This window comes from Myodes glareolus, chromosome 5, assembly GCF_982192425.1.
Source record: "Myodes glareolus chromosome 5, mMyoGla1.1, whole genome shotgun sequence".
Classification (NCBI taxonomy): Eukaryota; Metazoa; Chordata; class Mammalia; order Rodentia; family Cricetidae; genus Myodes; species Myodes glareolus.
Window position 1 is genome coordinate 6,511,608 of NC_142030.1, and position 16,566 is coordinate 6,528,173.

Consider the following 16,566-nt stretch of genomic DNA (forward strand, 5'->3'; position numbering starts at 1 on the left):
TCCTAGAGAAAACCTAGGGGAGGAACTTCATCATGTTGGTGTAGGTGATAGTGCTTTGGCTATAACCCCAAAGCAAAGAAACAAAAGCCGGCAGTGGCAGGCAGAGCCTCGTGCCTTGTTAGACTAGAAAGCTGCAGCACAGCACGGGAAGCGTTCTTTCTCTCATTCCCAGCTGTCTCTTCATGATAGTACTCTAACATAACACTCCAGCAGCGTAAAATACTCTAGTCAGAATAGCAATTATAAAAAACGAGAAAGTAGTCTATAAAACAAGTCCTGTAATCTCTGGAAGGGAGCTCCTCACACCCTTACTGCACTGAGTGTGCTGGATGAGTTCTGTGCCTAGGCTTGTACTGAGTTTTGGAATAAACCTTGCTTTTGCATCCAAAAAAAGAAAGAAAGAAAGAAAGAAAGATAAAAGAAAATACCGGTGAGTAACTCCACATCAGACAGAGGGCTGATCTCCAAAATTTACAAAGAATTCAAGAAATTGGTCATCAAAAGAACAAATAATCCAATAAAAATGGGGTACAGACCTAAACAGAAAATTCTCAATAGAAGAATCTAAAATGGCTGAAAGTCACTTAAGGAAATGCTCAACATCCTTAGTCATCAGAGAAATGCCAATCAAAACAACTCTGAGATTCCTTCCATATTACACCTATAAGAATGGCCAAGATCAAAAACACTGATGACAACTTATGCTGGAGAGGTTGTGGGGAAAAAGGAACACTTCTGCATTGCTGGTGGGTGTGCAAACTGGTACAGCCCCTTTAGATATCAGTATGGTGATTTCTCAGAAAATTAGGAAACAACCTTCCTCAAGACCCAGTAATACCACTTTTGGGTATATACCCAAAGGATGCTCAATTGTACCACAAGGACATGTGCCCAACTATGTTCATAACAGCATTATTTATCATAGCAGAACCAGGAAACAACCTAAATGCCCCTCAACCAAAAAAATGGATAAAGAAAATGTGGTACATTTACACAATGGAATATTACATAGAGGAAAAAAATGACATTTTGAAATTTGTGGGCAAATGAATGTATCTAGAAAACATCATATTGAGTGAGGTAACCCAGACACAGAAAAACAAGTATCATATGTACTCATAAGTAGCTTTTAGACATAAAGCAAAGAAAAACCAGCCTACAATCCACAATTCCAGAGAACCTCGTCAACAATGAGGACACTAAAAGAGACATACATAGACCTAATCTATATGGGAAGTAGAAAAAAAATCTCCTAAGTAAATTGGGAGCATGAGGACCATGGGAGAGGGTAGCAGAGGAGGAAAGAAAAAGGGAGGGGAACAGAGAAAAATATATAGCTCAATAAAAACAATAAAAAAAGAACTAGTTCATTGTTCTATAAGGAGATGAGAAAGGATGTGTGGCAAAATTGGCAAGTAATGGGCTTGTTTGTCCACCATGCTGTGATAACGATGGGAGTCATATATGGCAAGATGAGTTTTATACAATTTGGTAATATATAGTTTATTTGGTGTCAATTAAACTTAATAAATTGATAAATTATTTTTAAAGATTCATTCTTAAAAAAAGAAAATACTGGTGAGATGTAGAGACAAAGGAATGTTCATACATTGATGTTAGGGACATGTATAATTGCTACTACCACGGAGAAAACAGACTGATCAATTATATGATCCAACTAAACCATCCCACTACTGGGTATACACCCCCCACCTCACACACACACGGTGGGCAGGAGGCAGAGAGGGGAGTGAACAAACTCAGTACGTGGAAGATCCATCTGTGCTTGGATATTTATTGCAGTCTTTAAAGTGGTCAAGACACAGGATCAGTTCATATGCCCATCAGTGAGAGAATGGATAAAGAAAACATTTATCTAATATAATGAAACATTACTCAGGCACAAAGAAGAATAAAACCCTGGTATTTAAAACCAAAATAGATGGAACTAGAAAACATTTTGTTATGTGGAATAAGCCAGGTATAGGAATGCTGCATGTTCCCTTTTGTATACGAAAATAATAAAAACAGTTTTCCTGACTGAAATGTCATTATGTGAAGTTGAAAACATGGTGGGGTGGACAAAAGAGGACAGATGTAATCAGTGCACACTCTAGGCAAGCACTGAAATATCACACTAAAAGTCATTACTACATAAAACATTACACATTAAAACAAAACAAAAATAAAATAATAGTACTAAGATTTGATACACATAATTAGGGTCTTGTTATATTTGTAGGTTTTCAAGGTTTGTTACTATTATTATTATTATTATTATTATTATTATTATTTGGGTTTTCCAAGATAGTGGAGGGAGAGAGCTAACTCCTAAGGGGTATCCTCTGGTTTCCACATACACGTTAAGCCATGGATATGCCCACACACATGCACACACATAAACACATACCATCGAAACCGCAAACGGCATAACTAAAACACAAGTGTTTATTAAGCCTACTCCTTTCTGTGGGCCCACAGTGATCAACAGAATCAGAGCCCCTTTAATGCCCGCCATTGTCTGCTCATTTCACAGACAGTGTACTAACCACAGAGAGGTGGAGGGAACCTCAGAAAGGGTGAGGCTAACATTGCACCTTGAACATCTATCTGAATCGAGTAAAGTAGACTGAAGCAATGGAGCCAAACGCCCCTGTCTTATAAGGAGGATGATGACTTAGGTAGCGCAAATTCCCGAGAATGCTTCAGGAAATCAAAACACCCAAGCCGGGGGCTCTGTCTCCATCTTTTCATTTGGGGCATTATCACAAGTCACATGCACTGGCCAGAGCACATGGCTGTTAGAAGACTAGAGACTCCAGCCTGACCATTCGGGTTCTCACAGTTACCAGCCTATTAACCATGGCCAGAGTTGAGGTGTCTGTCCTCTAGGCGCCTCCGTTTTCCCACCTGAAGTGACAGTTGTGAGGGGCTAACTGCCAAGTTTAGCTACAGACGAATCAAAAGAAGACACCATCTAAGTGCATCATCCTTAGTAAGTTTTAGATCCTGTATTCTTTGAACAATTTAGAGGGCTGTTTGAATAGCCCACAATGAAGCCTAAGCTTCTACCAGGCACGGGTGATTTACATGTACCCCGTGACCTTTCCTATCAACGACTCGGTAGAACTCAATAAAACCTACACATTTCAGTAGGAGTCGCTGTCATTTGCAGTGAGCCCCTATTGGTGGTCCTTAAACTGAGATACAGATTGAAATATTAGCGACTGCCAGTGAAAAGGGCACACCAATTGAAAGCTACTCAGGAATTGGCCAGGATGAGCAGAGGGAACTAAAGAGATGTCTCAAAGGAACCATTCTGACTGTAACTTAATCCTGAAGTCAGAGAGAAGAGGCAGAAAAGAAAACATCATTCAAGTAACCAATATTGAATGAGAAGAGTAAGAAATAGCATCGCCGAGCAGAGAAAGGCAAGCGCAGGGAGACAAAGCAGGCATTTAACAGCTCAGAATAGCAAAGATGACTGGGGCGAATAATTCCATGAATTTCCCTACAGGGAATCATGTTCTCTTTGAAAGGAAAGGGGCATCATATAACCAAACTCATTATAATCACACTTCCAACTAACATTACTTTCAAGAGTAATATGCGTCAAAAAAAAAGAACTGAAAAAAAACCCACTGATGGTTCATAAAAATATGATTTGGCAAAGAAAACCCATGTCGATGTCAGTTACATCTGTGATACGCTCTAGAACGAACAGCTGGCTTCTGGTCTTTAATCTCCAGAAATACTGTGAGGAAAAGGCATTTTTGTTCATTATGTCTTCAGAGGAAAAGCACTACTCTAAAGCATCCAGCTAATGATGCTATAACAGTATCTCTTATTTTCTAAGGAGTTTCCAAATAGCTGGATGTGGAATACCAGGTTCATACATGGTGACCAGATGAGTTAGGAGGAGTTCTAGCATAGACTGACTCCAGATAACATCAACAATGATGTGGACACATCTCATAATAGCTTGGTTGGGCATGATGGCTCACATGTTTGGCCCCAGCACTAAGGAGGTAAAAGCAGTCAGATCTCTGTGAGTTTCAGGCCTGCCTGGTCTGGTCTACAAAGCCAGTTTTTAGCTAGGCATGATTACATAGACACTGTCTCAAGAACAAAAATAAGAACAAAACAAAAAAAAACCAAGCAATAAAAAATCTTGAAGGAGTCTGAAAGGTTCACACCACACTGAAACACTGTCTAAGTAGACAGGGAATGAGACAATACTGTTTACTCTGCCATAAACATTGTGTAATGTATATATTAGTTGGAAGATCACAGTATGTATAGTTGGTTTACTTATGCTTCCTGGTACTAAGGATTGATCCCAGGGCTTCTAGTCTGTTGCTCATGGCTGCATAACTCAGCTGTAGCCCCAGATATCTGTCTTTATATATGGAAACAGGATTTCAGGTTTTTCCATGTTCAAACACAAAACATGGACAGTAGAGAGAATAAGGGCTCGTTAGAGACACTGAGACAAAACATAGTGAATTAGTGATTGTGTAGGCAGTGGACCTTGGAATACCTGGGAGAAGTGCTGTATTCCTTAGAAATTAGCACCTAGACAGTTCTTGACTATGGCTCTTTGAGCTTAATACAACAGTCACCAGCAGGCTTAAAAGAAGGGAAAATGAATGGTTGATGCTGCATACATTATTTTTTTTCAAAAGCTTAGCAAGTAAGCTTTCCTCAGCTTTGGAAAACTGGAAATGAAGTCAATCTTCATGTTTATTTTCACACTAATTTCACACATGTTTATTATCAGCACTCATTGATCAGTGATTGCACAGCACATGGAAAAACACAGCCATGGGACTACACGTGACTGCAGGATGGGGGCTGCTGGCGGCTCTGAGGACAAAGTCACCGGCCAGGATTTCTTTGATTCCATGTCAATAAAACAGGTAGCCTGTTAGTCTGTCTCACTAGATACCTACTGATGGTAGATGGGGTGGATTTGCTCAGAGACCCAAGCTTCCGAGCCTGCACTTCGCTTATTCTTCTGTTCTTACTGTGTTTAAATTCTCAGTAAGAATTTTCACTTCGTAACAGGACTTGCAGACTATGTAAACTATCATGCCTTAGACGCAGATGCTCTTGACAGTGGGGCTTTTATCTACAATCAAGACAGGTATAAGCTTTTATGCATTATGGTGTTCAGTTCAATATTTACTTATTCAAGAAACATTGTGGGGGGTATGCATGTAGCTCTTGAGTACTTGCTTGGCATGGTGGGGTACATCTATCATCCCAGCACTGGGGAGGTGGGGCATGACAATCACAAGTCCAAGCTCTTTCCTTGATTATGTGGCAATTGTAAATGCAGCTTGGGCTACACACATGAAAAAAGGAATATTTAAAATAGATGAATGACTATGAATACAAGACAAACAGGTAACAGGACACCATTTTCTCTGCCCTTAAAAAGATTTCCTACTAATTGAGGCATCAACAAGAAAAATGTTGTATATTTGACCCCCACCGTGTATATATGTGTGTTGCATCAGCACATAGATGGAGGTCAAAGGACAATCTCAGGTATCAGTCCTCACCTTTCACCCTGTTTGAGGCAGGTTCTCTTGATGGTCTCTGCTGTGCACCACCAGCTAGCTGGCCTGAAGTTTCCCAGGATTCTCTTGTCTCCACCTCCCATAGTGTTCTAGGAGTCCTAGGATTACAGATCCATGCTACCACATGCAGCTTTATGTGGGCTCTGGGGATTCAAACGCAGGTCCTTATGCTTGTGAGGCAAGCACTTTACCCCCTGAGCCATCTCCCAGCTCAATAAAATGTTATAGATATCACGACAATAAAGACATCTGAAGGGAAACCCTTCACAAGGATTTTTCCCCACATTTTGTCATACTGATGTTCAAACTATGTTTTCTCGTTTTCAAAAGTAATGTGGATAATACTGACGCCAGCATAATGTTACTATTCTACTTTGTGTTGTAAACAGAATTGTTAGGGTTTGTGTTACCTAGCAGAAAGGGCTTTCAATAACCTTGAAGTGGATGAGAGAAGGCAAATCGATGCCTGGATGTGCCTTCTGACTGCAGGGCAATGATGAACAGCCTGTAAGTAATTCATTTGGCAACAGTTTACCCTGAGTTAAGAGACACACAGGCCTCACCAGATCTGCTGCTGAAGAGGATGTGATTCCTTCATTCACTGTGCTCAGTGGAGTCAGTCAGTGAGATAACCCTTCTACTTTCCTCTCTATCCCTAAGACACAGGCTGGCTAGCACGACCATAACTGCCGTCCAAATGTTGTGTGTAGGGCGGAACAGTAGATGAACCCAGCCATAAGTGATCAGGGGAGGACTCTATTGACAAGCTACCATGTGCTGTTTGCATTAGTGAATATGAGCCGAAGGGAGCTGCTCTCTCCTGGCTCCCACGGGGCCCCGTGTGGGGAGATAGCAGACCATGCTCCAGTTTACTTAAGGCATTGATAACACCTCTAAATAATTAACTGAGGACTTCCTGTCTTCAATTACTTAATGCTTTTTTAAAAAACCATCTTTAGAGGATTATAAGCAATTTATGGGCTTCGAGTGAAGAGGGCCGTTGCCACTATTCCCACAAAGCATTTACGGGATCATGTTTCTGAGGCTTTGAGGTAATTAAAAGTAAGCATGGAGACAATATGGCTGAGGCAGGGTGCTGGTTGTTCCTCATGCCCTGCCCGGACTGAACTCCTTCAGCCTCCAGAAAGCCTAGTGCTACAGCTTCATTAGGGCTCTGCTGCTTAGGGAATACTAGGGTTTGGAAATGAAGAGAAATCTAAATATTTATTTCAGGCATCTCAGGCAGCCTTTAAACAAACATCTGAGATAGTCCGGGAAGCAAATTCCATTATTTTCCTTCATTCAATGAACTCAGAGAATCACCCATCACATCATAAATGCTTCTGTCCTGCCTTTGGTCGGTCAGCTGATGACCTGTGTTCTCTGGCAGAGAATGCACACCACACTGTAATGATCCTGATTTAGAAATGTTTGTGCCTAGCCCCACATTCCTGGTCCTTATAAACTGCATTTAGAAAGCTTTGAACCCCCTCTCAGGGCTCTATTGCCTAAAGGAAAGATTCTCTAACCGCATTTATGACAGATGGATGGGCCAAAGAACTCTGGAGACTCACTCTCAAAGCCAACCCCAACTGGTCAAAACTGACTTTGGGTGTACCACTCCTTTAGCTACATCCACAACACAAGCCCTACACCCAGTGCTAGGGAATATTGTGAAAGACAACTGGAAGATTCTAAGAGTCATGTGACCAGAATATCTGCTGTAAGAGTGTCTTCCACATATGACAGAGACTCCATGTCTATAAAGTCTCAACAATATGGTCACTAAAAGCAAGACTGGTACAATGACAACACCAGTTGGCTACTCACAGACTTACCAGTGTTGATGTGGGAAATCCTACAACCCCCAGCCCTAGGTGAAGAGCTGCAGGCAACTAATGTCTGCTGAGAGACAGAGAATCAGTCGGCCCTAGAAAGGACTTCCCCCTCCACACACATAAGTTTATACAGTCCACAGTGGTCAGCCCCAAACACATACATAGCTGAGCAACAGTAAATGAATTAAAATGTTGTATTAGTGTCTACATATGCATAGATATGTAACAATAATAACTAAAGAGAACTATAGGAGGGTTTGGGGGATGTGGGAGGAGTTGGAGGGGGCAGAGAGTAAGGTATAAATGATGTGAACATAGCACTCATGTAGAAAAATCTCAAAAAGTAGTAAATAAAATAAAAAAAAAGAATTTTCACTTTATGATTTTTTGTGAAAGTTTAACTTATATATAAAACTTTAAAATGTTGATGCTAATGCAAGGACTTCTGGCACCAATGTGTGCACATAAATTCCTCTTTGACATGGAAATATTGGTTAAGAATGACAATGAAAGGAAGAATCATGGAGCAAAGGGATTTAAAAAAGGACTTCACAATTATTTTATAATGAATGAGGCCATCCATCCTGTGGGTTTGTACATTATAACTGAATTTGTTTTGCCGACATTTCAGAGCTGATCTCCGAAGCAAACCAGTACAGTGGGCAACATTTCAAAGCCAGGCTACCAAAGACGGTAGATACGACTGGACCACATTCTTCAGAATTGTCTCTCAGTTTGCTGTGAAGCCAGTATGAACTGTGTGTGATTTTAGGTGGCTTTAGCTTACTTTTAGAATTTTAATTCACATTTAATTACCATGTACACTCAGTCCCCTGTATCGCCAGCCCAGCACCCTTCACTTGGTCAACCTTCTCTATTGCCATGAGCATCTTAGAGGGCACTACGCTAAATAACTGATAGATTAATTTTTGCCTGTGAAGAATGTGTGTGAGGTGTTTGCCAGTGCCTGTACTTGTGGAGTTCAGAGGTCAACATCAAGTGTCTTCCTTGACTATTCTTCACTTTAGTCTTTTGAGACAGGGTCTCTCACTGAACCTGGTGCTGACTGATTTGGCTACAATGGCTGGCCAGTGAGCTCCAGGAATCCTCCTGCCTCCACTGCTGCCCCCCCACCCAGTTATAGGATTACATATGTGTGCCACCGCAGACACTGGCTGTTTCTAATGTTCGCATTAGAACATTTGCACAACAGGCATACACTCTACTCTCTGAGCCATCTCCCCAGCCCTCACAATCTCATTTGAAAAATTTTTATATATTATTAAGACCATAGCCATTGAGTAGCAGTAGGTGCATGAACACACACACACACATACACACACACACACACACACACACACACACAGAGAGAGAGAGAGAGAGAGAGAGAGAGAGAGAGAGAGAGTTTCTGGTTCCCTTACAGATGGAGCTAGTAAATACTGTGGACACTTTGTGTGGGTGAGTTTTCTTCGTCTTTTAAGCATGAAGGCTACAGACTTTCCTCATTCCCAAGCATGTGGTGAGAGGCAATGAGTCAGAATGCAACTCTTATTTTTAGGATGGGAAAGTCACGAAGAAAGGCCAGGTTCACAATCAATTGTTTGTGCTTGTGTTACTTTGAGTGAACAGTATGATCCTTTGAATGAACGAAAGCATTCCCGATCCATGTTATCACCAGGTTAGCTCATGATCTCCAGATGCGGAGTAAGATGTGCGGCTGTACAGGCATGTACTAAGTGTCTTCCTGGGACTCATGGGCCTGTTGGAGTAACACCAACCGTCCTGTCAATCAGTGCGTGCTTGGAAGGCAGAAAGTCATGGAACTTAAGAACAAAATACCATGGAGTTGCATTTCTACCTGTGCAGCATAAGTTATGACTTCTGAAACTAGGCCTATCTTCCGAGACGCTCTGTACTTCCCTGCAAGCTGTTATCTGTGTGACTAATCCTCCGTGAAAGCACAGAGCCCCGCAGCAGGAGGTCATCGCTCTGGGAAGTCTTAGAGAGAAAGGGAGAAATAGTGGCCCTTTGTCAAACCCTCGTCTCAGAATCTCAACTTCCAGGTGTGTTTGGAGCAACTCACTGAACCCCAATAATGAATGAAATAACTTTGTCTCCATAAGTACTTTTCTCAATAAAACAGATCCAAGAGTCACCTCTGCCCTCTGGGTTTGAGATGTCAGTTGAGTAGGTACATGCCAGTGTTCAGATAGTGTTTGGTATCTCTTAGCTATCTGCCCCAAATTCGCTTAGCTCCCGCTGGCCTGCTCAGGATGAGTGTAAGCATCAGCAATGCAGCACTGAACAGGTTGGTCAGGCCCCTGTCTGCAACCTGCATTTGCTAGTGATGGAGGTGGAAGAAAAAAAAAAAAGACGAAAACCAAAGATTAAACTACTGGGTGCTGTGAAGCTTCTGATTAAACAACGTGGTTAGAAGACTAAGGCAGAAATGCATCTTCTCTTCAAAAGAAATATCCAAGCTGCACACGATAAGTGTTCGATGGCCACCATGAGGGTTGACCCACCACTCTGCTTCTACACTGTGCGTTTGTAATAACGATGGCAATGCTACAGATAACCAAAATAATACAACCACTGTTCATTGACAGAAATAATCACGACAAGGAGTTCCAAACAGCCAACAGTCAACGAGCGAGAACTCCCTATTCACCTTGGCGCTCACTGGCAGCCCCGACATGGTTTTTCTTCTACCTCTCAATCCTTCCTTGTCTGTCCGAACCCCATTACCTGTGAATCTATCCCTGGGGAATGAAAACACATCTTACTGTTTGTTTGAAAAAAAAAAAAAGAAGTTAATACCAGCACAAGCCCTCTCTCCACACACTGCGTATCAAAGCCAAATATAAATTATTTCTGAAGTTCTCTGCTGCCGTGGCTTATTGCTGCCAGTGTGGGCTCTTCGATTAGCATGGTTTAAGTAGGACCTGACCATATGTCAAGAGAACGTGTCCTTTCGAAGTGACCTCATATATCAAACACACACCCCTGGGGGGCTCCCCCCACAACCCCACAGCAATGACAGCCTCCTCCGGTAGATTTCCCGTTTTGTCACCTGTGACCGCGTGCTGCCTGCTGTCACCAGTGTCAGCGGAGATGAGCCCTCGCCCATCCAGCCAGAGCTGGTACTCCTTAATGACATCTTTCGTTTTCTCGGGGACACTCCCGCTGAGGCGCAGTGTCTCTGGGCCCTGGGCTGTGATGTTTGGTGGTGAGACACTCTCAGGGCTTCCTCGGGTGGTAGCAGCGGCTACCTGCGAGCCTGGAAATTAAGCAGCAATTTATTGTCATTGTCCACTAGGAATCCTGATCAATGAAAGCGTCGCTTCTGTTTTAGAGCCCTGCCGTCTGGCGTGGCATATCATTAGCAGAGGCTGGGGGAAGGAGCCCCCCCCTCCATTCTTTCCCTCTCATCCTATTTAAACAATGAAATCTGACCTTGAATACATTACATAAGTCTCCAACTACTATTTATCACAACAGGTCCGACAACAATTTTGAAGGCAGAGTGCGGCCCTCAGTTTAAACAAGTACAACCCGCCTGGCAGACTATCTGCCTGGAGAACTCTCTTCCATATGGCCCATCAGTGTCTTTGCATTTTAACAGCCTGATTTTGAAAAGAGAAGCATCGGTAAATATGGAGCAAAAAGCGAGGTCTGAACTTGCCTGCATAGAGCAGGCTTTAGGCAGCATCATGGGCAGACTTCCCGGTCCCCTTCCCAAGACAACCGTATATGGCGTACACAGATACTTCCACAAAAGAAGCAAGTGAGAAGAAAAATCAGCCAGTTACTGAGTCAGGGATGCCACAGTATGGTTCTGGATGAAAATTCACTATTGGGAAGATGTTTTATGTTTTATGGTTTTTTTTTTCCCTACAGGATAAACCTGATTGCATGTTTTAACCAATTGTTCTGGCATCTGGTCGGCCCAGGCCCTGTTACGCACAAAATAGAGAATTGTTCAAGAATCGTTCAGACTGTAACTTTTGATTAGGCCAATCAGCTGCCATCTGTGGCATGGCGGCGGGCTCAGTTATCAGTGGGGCTCTGTGTGCTGTGTGGTTTCTGCAGTGGTGTGCAGACTCCACTCTTGGGAAGTTTTAACCGAATGAATAGCATTAGAATCATTCTGTCTGCCAGGGTGTCTCCCAGGCTGCTTCCCACGAAGTTGGCTCCTGAGAAATGGCACTTGATTAATTTCCCCCTGAATTCTTTGTTTCCTCTCAGTCTCCTCTGAGGGGTTTTCCTTCTTCCCCATCACTCATCACCAGGAGTGCTCTGTTTCTGTTTCTCTCTGGGTTCCTCGATGATCCCACCTAAACCCATTGCTTTAATTTCTCAGATAGATTTTCAAGCAAGCCCAGCTCCTGGTCTGGCATCCAACTAGACATTTTTTTTTTTTCATTTAAAATGGCAAATGATACCTGGTGCCATCATCCTGCTCTTGAAACAGTTTGGAGAAACTTGGAGATAATCCTATCATTTTAGCATTTTTGTTTCTGCTTGCACCTACAAACAGCTGAAGCCACATACTTTAAAATACACACAAAACGCCTTACTTTCTTCATTTCTGGGTATCCAGCCTTTTGACATTGTAACCTGACACTGTCATCTACAAAGCTTATGCTTAAGAACCACAGAATCAAGTTGAAAAACAAGACATGCCAGAAAGCTCATAACGCTTTAAGTAACTTCTAATTTAGTGTTGGGGGCACAGTCACAGCAATCCCAGGGGTGGCTGTGAACAGGGGCTGCAGGCTGGACACAGCTGCATATTCTATATAGGTTGACACCAAATATTGCAGATTCTATCACCTGCATTCTGTTGTAACTATCTTTTTATTTATTTATTTTATTAAGTATAGCTCAGGCTGACCTCAACCTATTGTATTATTATTCCTTACCAAGACATCTGCTCAAGTATTGAGATCTCTCATTTGCCTGGCAGGCTCATTGATTTCTGGTTCTTAAGTGTGGGCAAATTTTGGTGGCATGATATTTAGGTGCAAGCTACCACCTAAATGATGATAATTCTGGAAGTTTTACAGCTTTGTAGGCCATTCCTGACCTGTTCCATTTTTCTGCCATGGTAGCAGAGTACCTATGACCAAGAAATATCCGAAGAGAAGAGCTGTCTATTTTTGTTTCGGTGTTCTGGAATCTGAGAAGCGTAAGACTGGATGTCAGTCCAGGGAGTGGGGCATGATGTTGACAACCAGGAAGGTACCCGGGCTTGTGGAAAAGCAATAGAACATGAGAGGCGGCCTCAGGATAACCTGTATCGTGGGGACTCCTCTGGTCATGGGAATGTGGTAATACACTCCTTTGCCCGAGAAAGGAGGGCATTTGTTCCTGTGCCAGCGTGGATCCCTTGTGGCTCAACACCAAAGGTGCCACTACCATTCAATGCCAGCTCTTGGTTTCTTTCAAAATCAGAATTTTTTTTTTCTTTCCCTCAATTTTCTTCCAGTGATAGATGAACTCCATGTGCTTAGAATTTAAAGACCTAGTCCTAATATTAGCATTTACTGAGCACTGACTGTTTTCTTGCATTGATACCAACCCACATGGTGAGACTGATTGGGGGACATATCATGGCAAACCACAACAGCTATCCAGAAATAATGAATGAGAGAGGGGTAGAAAAGAGGCACTGGTACTGGCTGAAGAGTTTGCTGGTCCTAGTAAAACACCTGTTTGTGGTTAAATCTCTGTGCCAGGAATCTCCTATTCAGCATCAACAGCCAATGAAGGAGGCACACACTCTCCTCAAGGCCACTTGGAGGGAGACACGTTTGCTGGCCTTGGAAAAGTCACACCCAGGATGATCACACAGCCCACACCTGGATCCTTCTTCCCACAGCTAGATGAGTTCCTCTCACCTTGCTACTGACTGCAGGGCCAGGAGCTGTGCAAGCCTTAGCTGGGATGAATATTCCTCGAGTGGCTGGATCCTCTCTGGGTCGGTGAAACTCAGTGGCGTTCCCCGAAATTGCTCCCTTCCATCTCGAAGAAGAATGTAGTGAATAACAGGGTCTAGAAGATAGAAAGACACAGGCTGTGTGGCCTGCCATGCTAACTATTTTCAAACAACATGTATGTCATTGAACTTTTCAATTACATTTATTTATCTATGCTCGTGCACGTGTGTGGAGGTCAGAGGACAGCTTTGTGGAGACAGCCCTCTCCTTCCACTGCGCAGGTCTCAGGGGCCAAACTCAGGAGGTCAGTCTTGGTGGAGCAGGCTTTCTAACTGGCCAGCTGTCTCACCAGCCCTGCCATAAAATGTTTTAAAGAAATGAGGTATCATAGCATCTTAAAATACAATGCTTTTTTATGTTCAAGTAAGTGGTTCTCAATTTTATTACCTGGGGAAGATGAATTCAGTACTGAGTTGTATGTTTACCTCTGCTCATGATTAAAAAGAATGACTTTTTGCAACAGAACAATCTTGTCTTCAGTTATATTCTGCTTATTTAAAAGTAACTCTGGTATATTTGAGGATTTGGGAATTTTGAATGATTATTATTAGAATTATTAATTATTTTGGCTTAAAAAGATGAGTGGTGAACTGATACAAGGGTGTTTTCCTTTGCCAGGAAATATTTCCACTGGATAGATACATGCCAATACATAACACACTCATTTCCATATTTTAGAAATTTACAAAGTTAGGTAATTCTATTTTTGAAGTAGTTTAATACCACTTGAATGTTTGGGATTATTCCAGTTTAAGAAAATCGTGTCTTCAGGTTGCCCATCCTGGCCCATGGAGGGGCCCTGACTCCTTGAGGTTCATCGTCTTTTGTGCTGGCTCTCATAGGCTGAATCCTCACCCGTAGCTGCTCCATGCAGAAGCCCTGCATTTGCACACAGTACTGAGCTCAAGGTCTATGTCTGCAAAGACATACTTTTTTTTTTCTTCTGAGACAGGGTTTATCCGTGTACCATCTCTGGCTGTCCTGGAACTCACTCTGTAGACCAGGCTGGCCTCGAACTTACAGAGATTCACTTGCCTCTGCCTCCCGAGTGCTGGGATTAAAAGTGTGTGCCACTACTGCACCATCACACTAAAAATTAAAGTAAAAGTCGTTTTTAAGTTTAATTTTTATTTCTGTCTCTCTGTCCCCCTCTCTCTGGGTGTGTGTGCATGTGTGCTGGTGCCTGCAGAGGTCAGATGATGGCACCGGATGCCATGGATCTGGAGTTCTAGGCAGATGTGAACCTCCCTTACGGGTCTTAGGAATCACATTCTGGTTCTCTACAGGGGCAGTACAGACTCTTAGCCTAGGAGCCATGCCTCCAACTCCTGAAACTCAAGATCTCTAAACATTTAAAACAAACGCTTCATGCTCTTACCCTTTTGTGAATAAACAAGGATCTGATCTCTGCATTTTACAAATCCCTAGATGTGGAGATGGGAGTCTCACAGCCAGGACCTCTTCAGTTCTGAAGAGGGCAATGTTTACAAAGAAACAACTGAGAGGCTGGACTGAAGGCTCAGGGGGTAAAGTGCTTGCTGCAGAAGCATAGGACCTGGCTCCATACCCAGAATGCATCGGAAATGGTAGACTCAGCAGAGTTGTAACCCCAGCACTGCAGGTGGGATGGAGATGGGGCCCATTCCAGAGTGCTCAGCCAATGAGAGCTCTTATCTCAGAAAGTAAGATGGATAATAGACAAAGACAAAGAACGTGGTCCTCTGGCTTACAGATGTACACATACACACACACACACACACACACACACACACACACACACACACAGACGTGCATGCATGCATAGGTATACTTATACAAAAGAAACGATTTAAAGAAGACTAATGTAAAGTTAAATTGAGTGTCTCCAAATTTCGTGTGTCCCTTTATTTCTAGATGAGGCAAGTACGCCAAGGCTATTTTGTAGCTTTATCACTATAAAACTTATCAATTATTACAACCAACGACTACCAGGAGAGGGATGGAACTCCTGACTTGTTCTCAAATTCTGAATGAGTCTTAAATGCATACAGGGAATAGCAAGGGCACTCATCAGAGTGTGTTTAACCATTTTCATAAACCAGTAAAGGTGACGGGTGAAGCAGGAGACTCGCAGCAAGTTCAAGGCCAGTCTCATCAAGTTAGTGAGATATAACAAACACACAAGAAGTGGGCTGGGGACGTACCTCAATGGGAGAGTGCTTGTCAAGGCTGGGTAAGCTGCTGGGTTCTACCCCAGCACTGCCACAGATAAGAAAGTTTGTTTCTCATGCTCAATTTATAGCATTTTCCAGCAGGCAAGGCAACTGGGAGTCTAGGTTTTAAAAGCCTTTCTAATGTAACATCAGTAGCGCATCTATTCACTTTGGAAGAAGGCTCCTGCAAGGATGTTCTGAGAGCTCTTCAAAATCTTGACTTGATTGCAGGTGGCAGATAAAAGCTGGAAACTCTACGGAATAAAAACCCAACCATTTTGAATAAGGGTCCACTACTGTGATATTTAATTGACAGCAGGGAGCCAGAAGGCAGGGCAAACTGTGGTTTATCTTGAAGCCTTTCCTAGTGTTATTTATTAAATAACTTTTGTTTATGAGCAGTGAACTAAATCTCAACAAACAGAAGCAAAGACATAACATTTTTAAGACCGTTTCAGCCCTAGTGGGACAAATGGAACAAGTGTCCAAAGCAAGTGTCATGGAGTAGAGGGTGTGGTTTGTGTAAGCCAGATGCTGCAGGAATAGAAGGGGCTCATGGCTGACCTGGGAGGCCTACACCAAACACTACGATCCTTTGAGCAGAATGATGAATGGCTACCGAAGGGGAGCCAACAGTTGAAGGAGGGGCCAAGTACATGAAAGGAAGCTCCTTGCCCATATGGAAGCTTCCAGATCTCATCTTTCAGCAGACTTCCCACAGCAAGCCCCTTTCCAGATGTGACCCCCATTCCGCCACATGCTATGGTCACACTAGTTGGCGAGTAAGCAGGGAGCTGAGTACCTAGCACAGCACTGGAGTGCATTCTGGTCAGCACACTTGATTTCTGCTCCTCCTTCCCTCTGGGAGCTTTCCTGTCTCACCTGGTACACTCCATTGCTAGAATTCGGCATGCTCACTGCCTGTGGTTAAGTGAGGCACAGTGATGAT

At 42.9% G+C, this 16,566-nt stretch overlaps 1 protein-coding gene across 1 annotated transcript in view; it reads right to left on the reverse strand.

Annotated features, from left to right (window-relative positions):
• The window catches only part of Ush2a (usherin), a 683,507-nt gene that overhangs the window by 124,538 nt on the left and 542,403 nt on the right, over window positions 1-16,566 (reverse strand). The window contains 6 exon segments of the mRNA XM_087905997.1: window positions 10,497-10,695; window positions 13,327-13,367; window positions 13,370-13,480; window positions 14,149-14,205; window positions 14,208-14,267; window positions 14,270-14,341. Coding sequence (XP_087762123.1) covers window positions 10,497-10,695; window positions 13,327-13,367; window positions 13,370-13,480; window positions 14,149-14,205; window positions 14,208-14,267; window positions 14,270-14,341 — 540 coding nt within the window.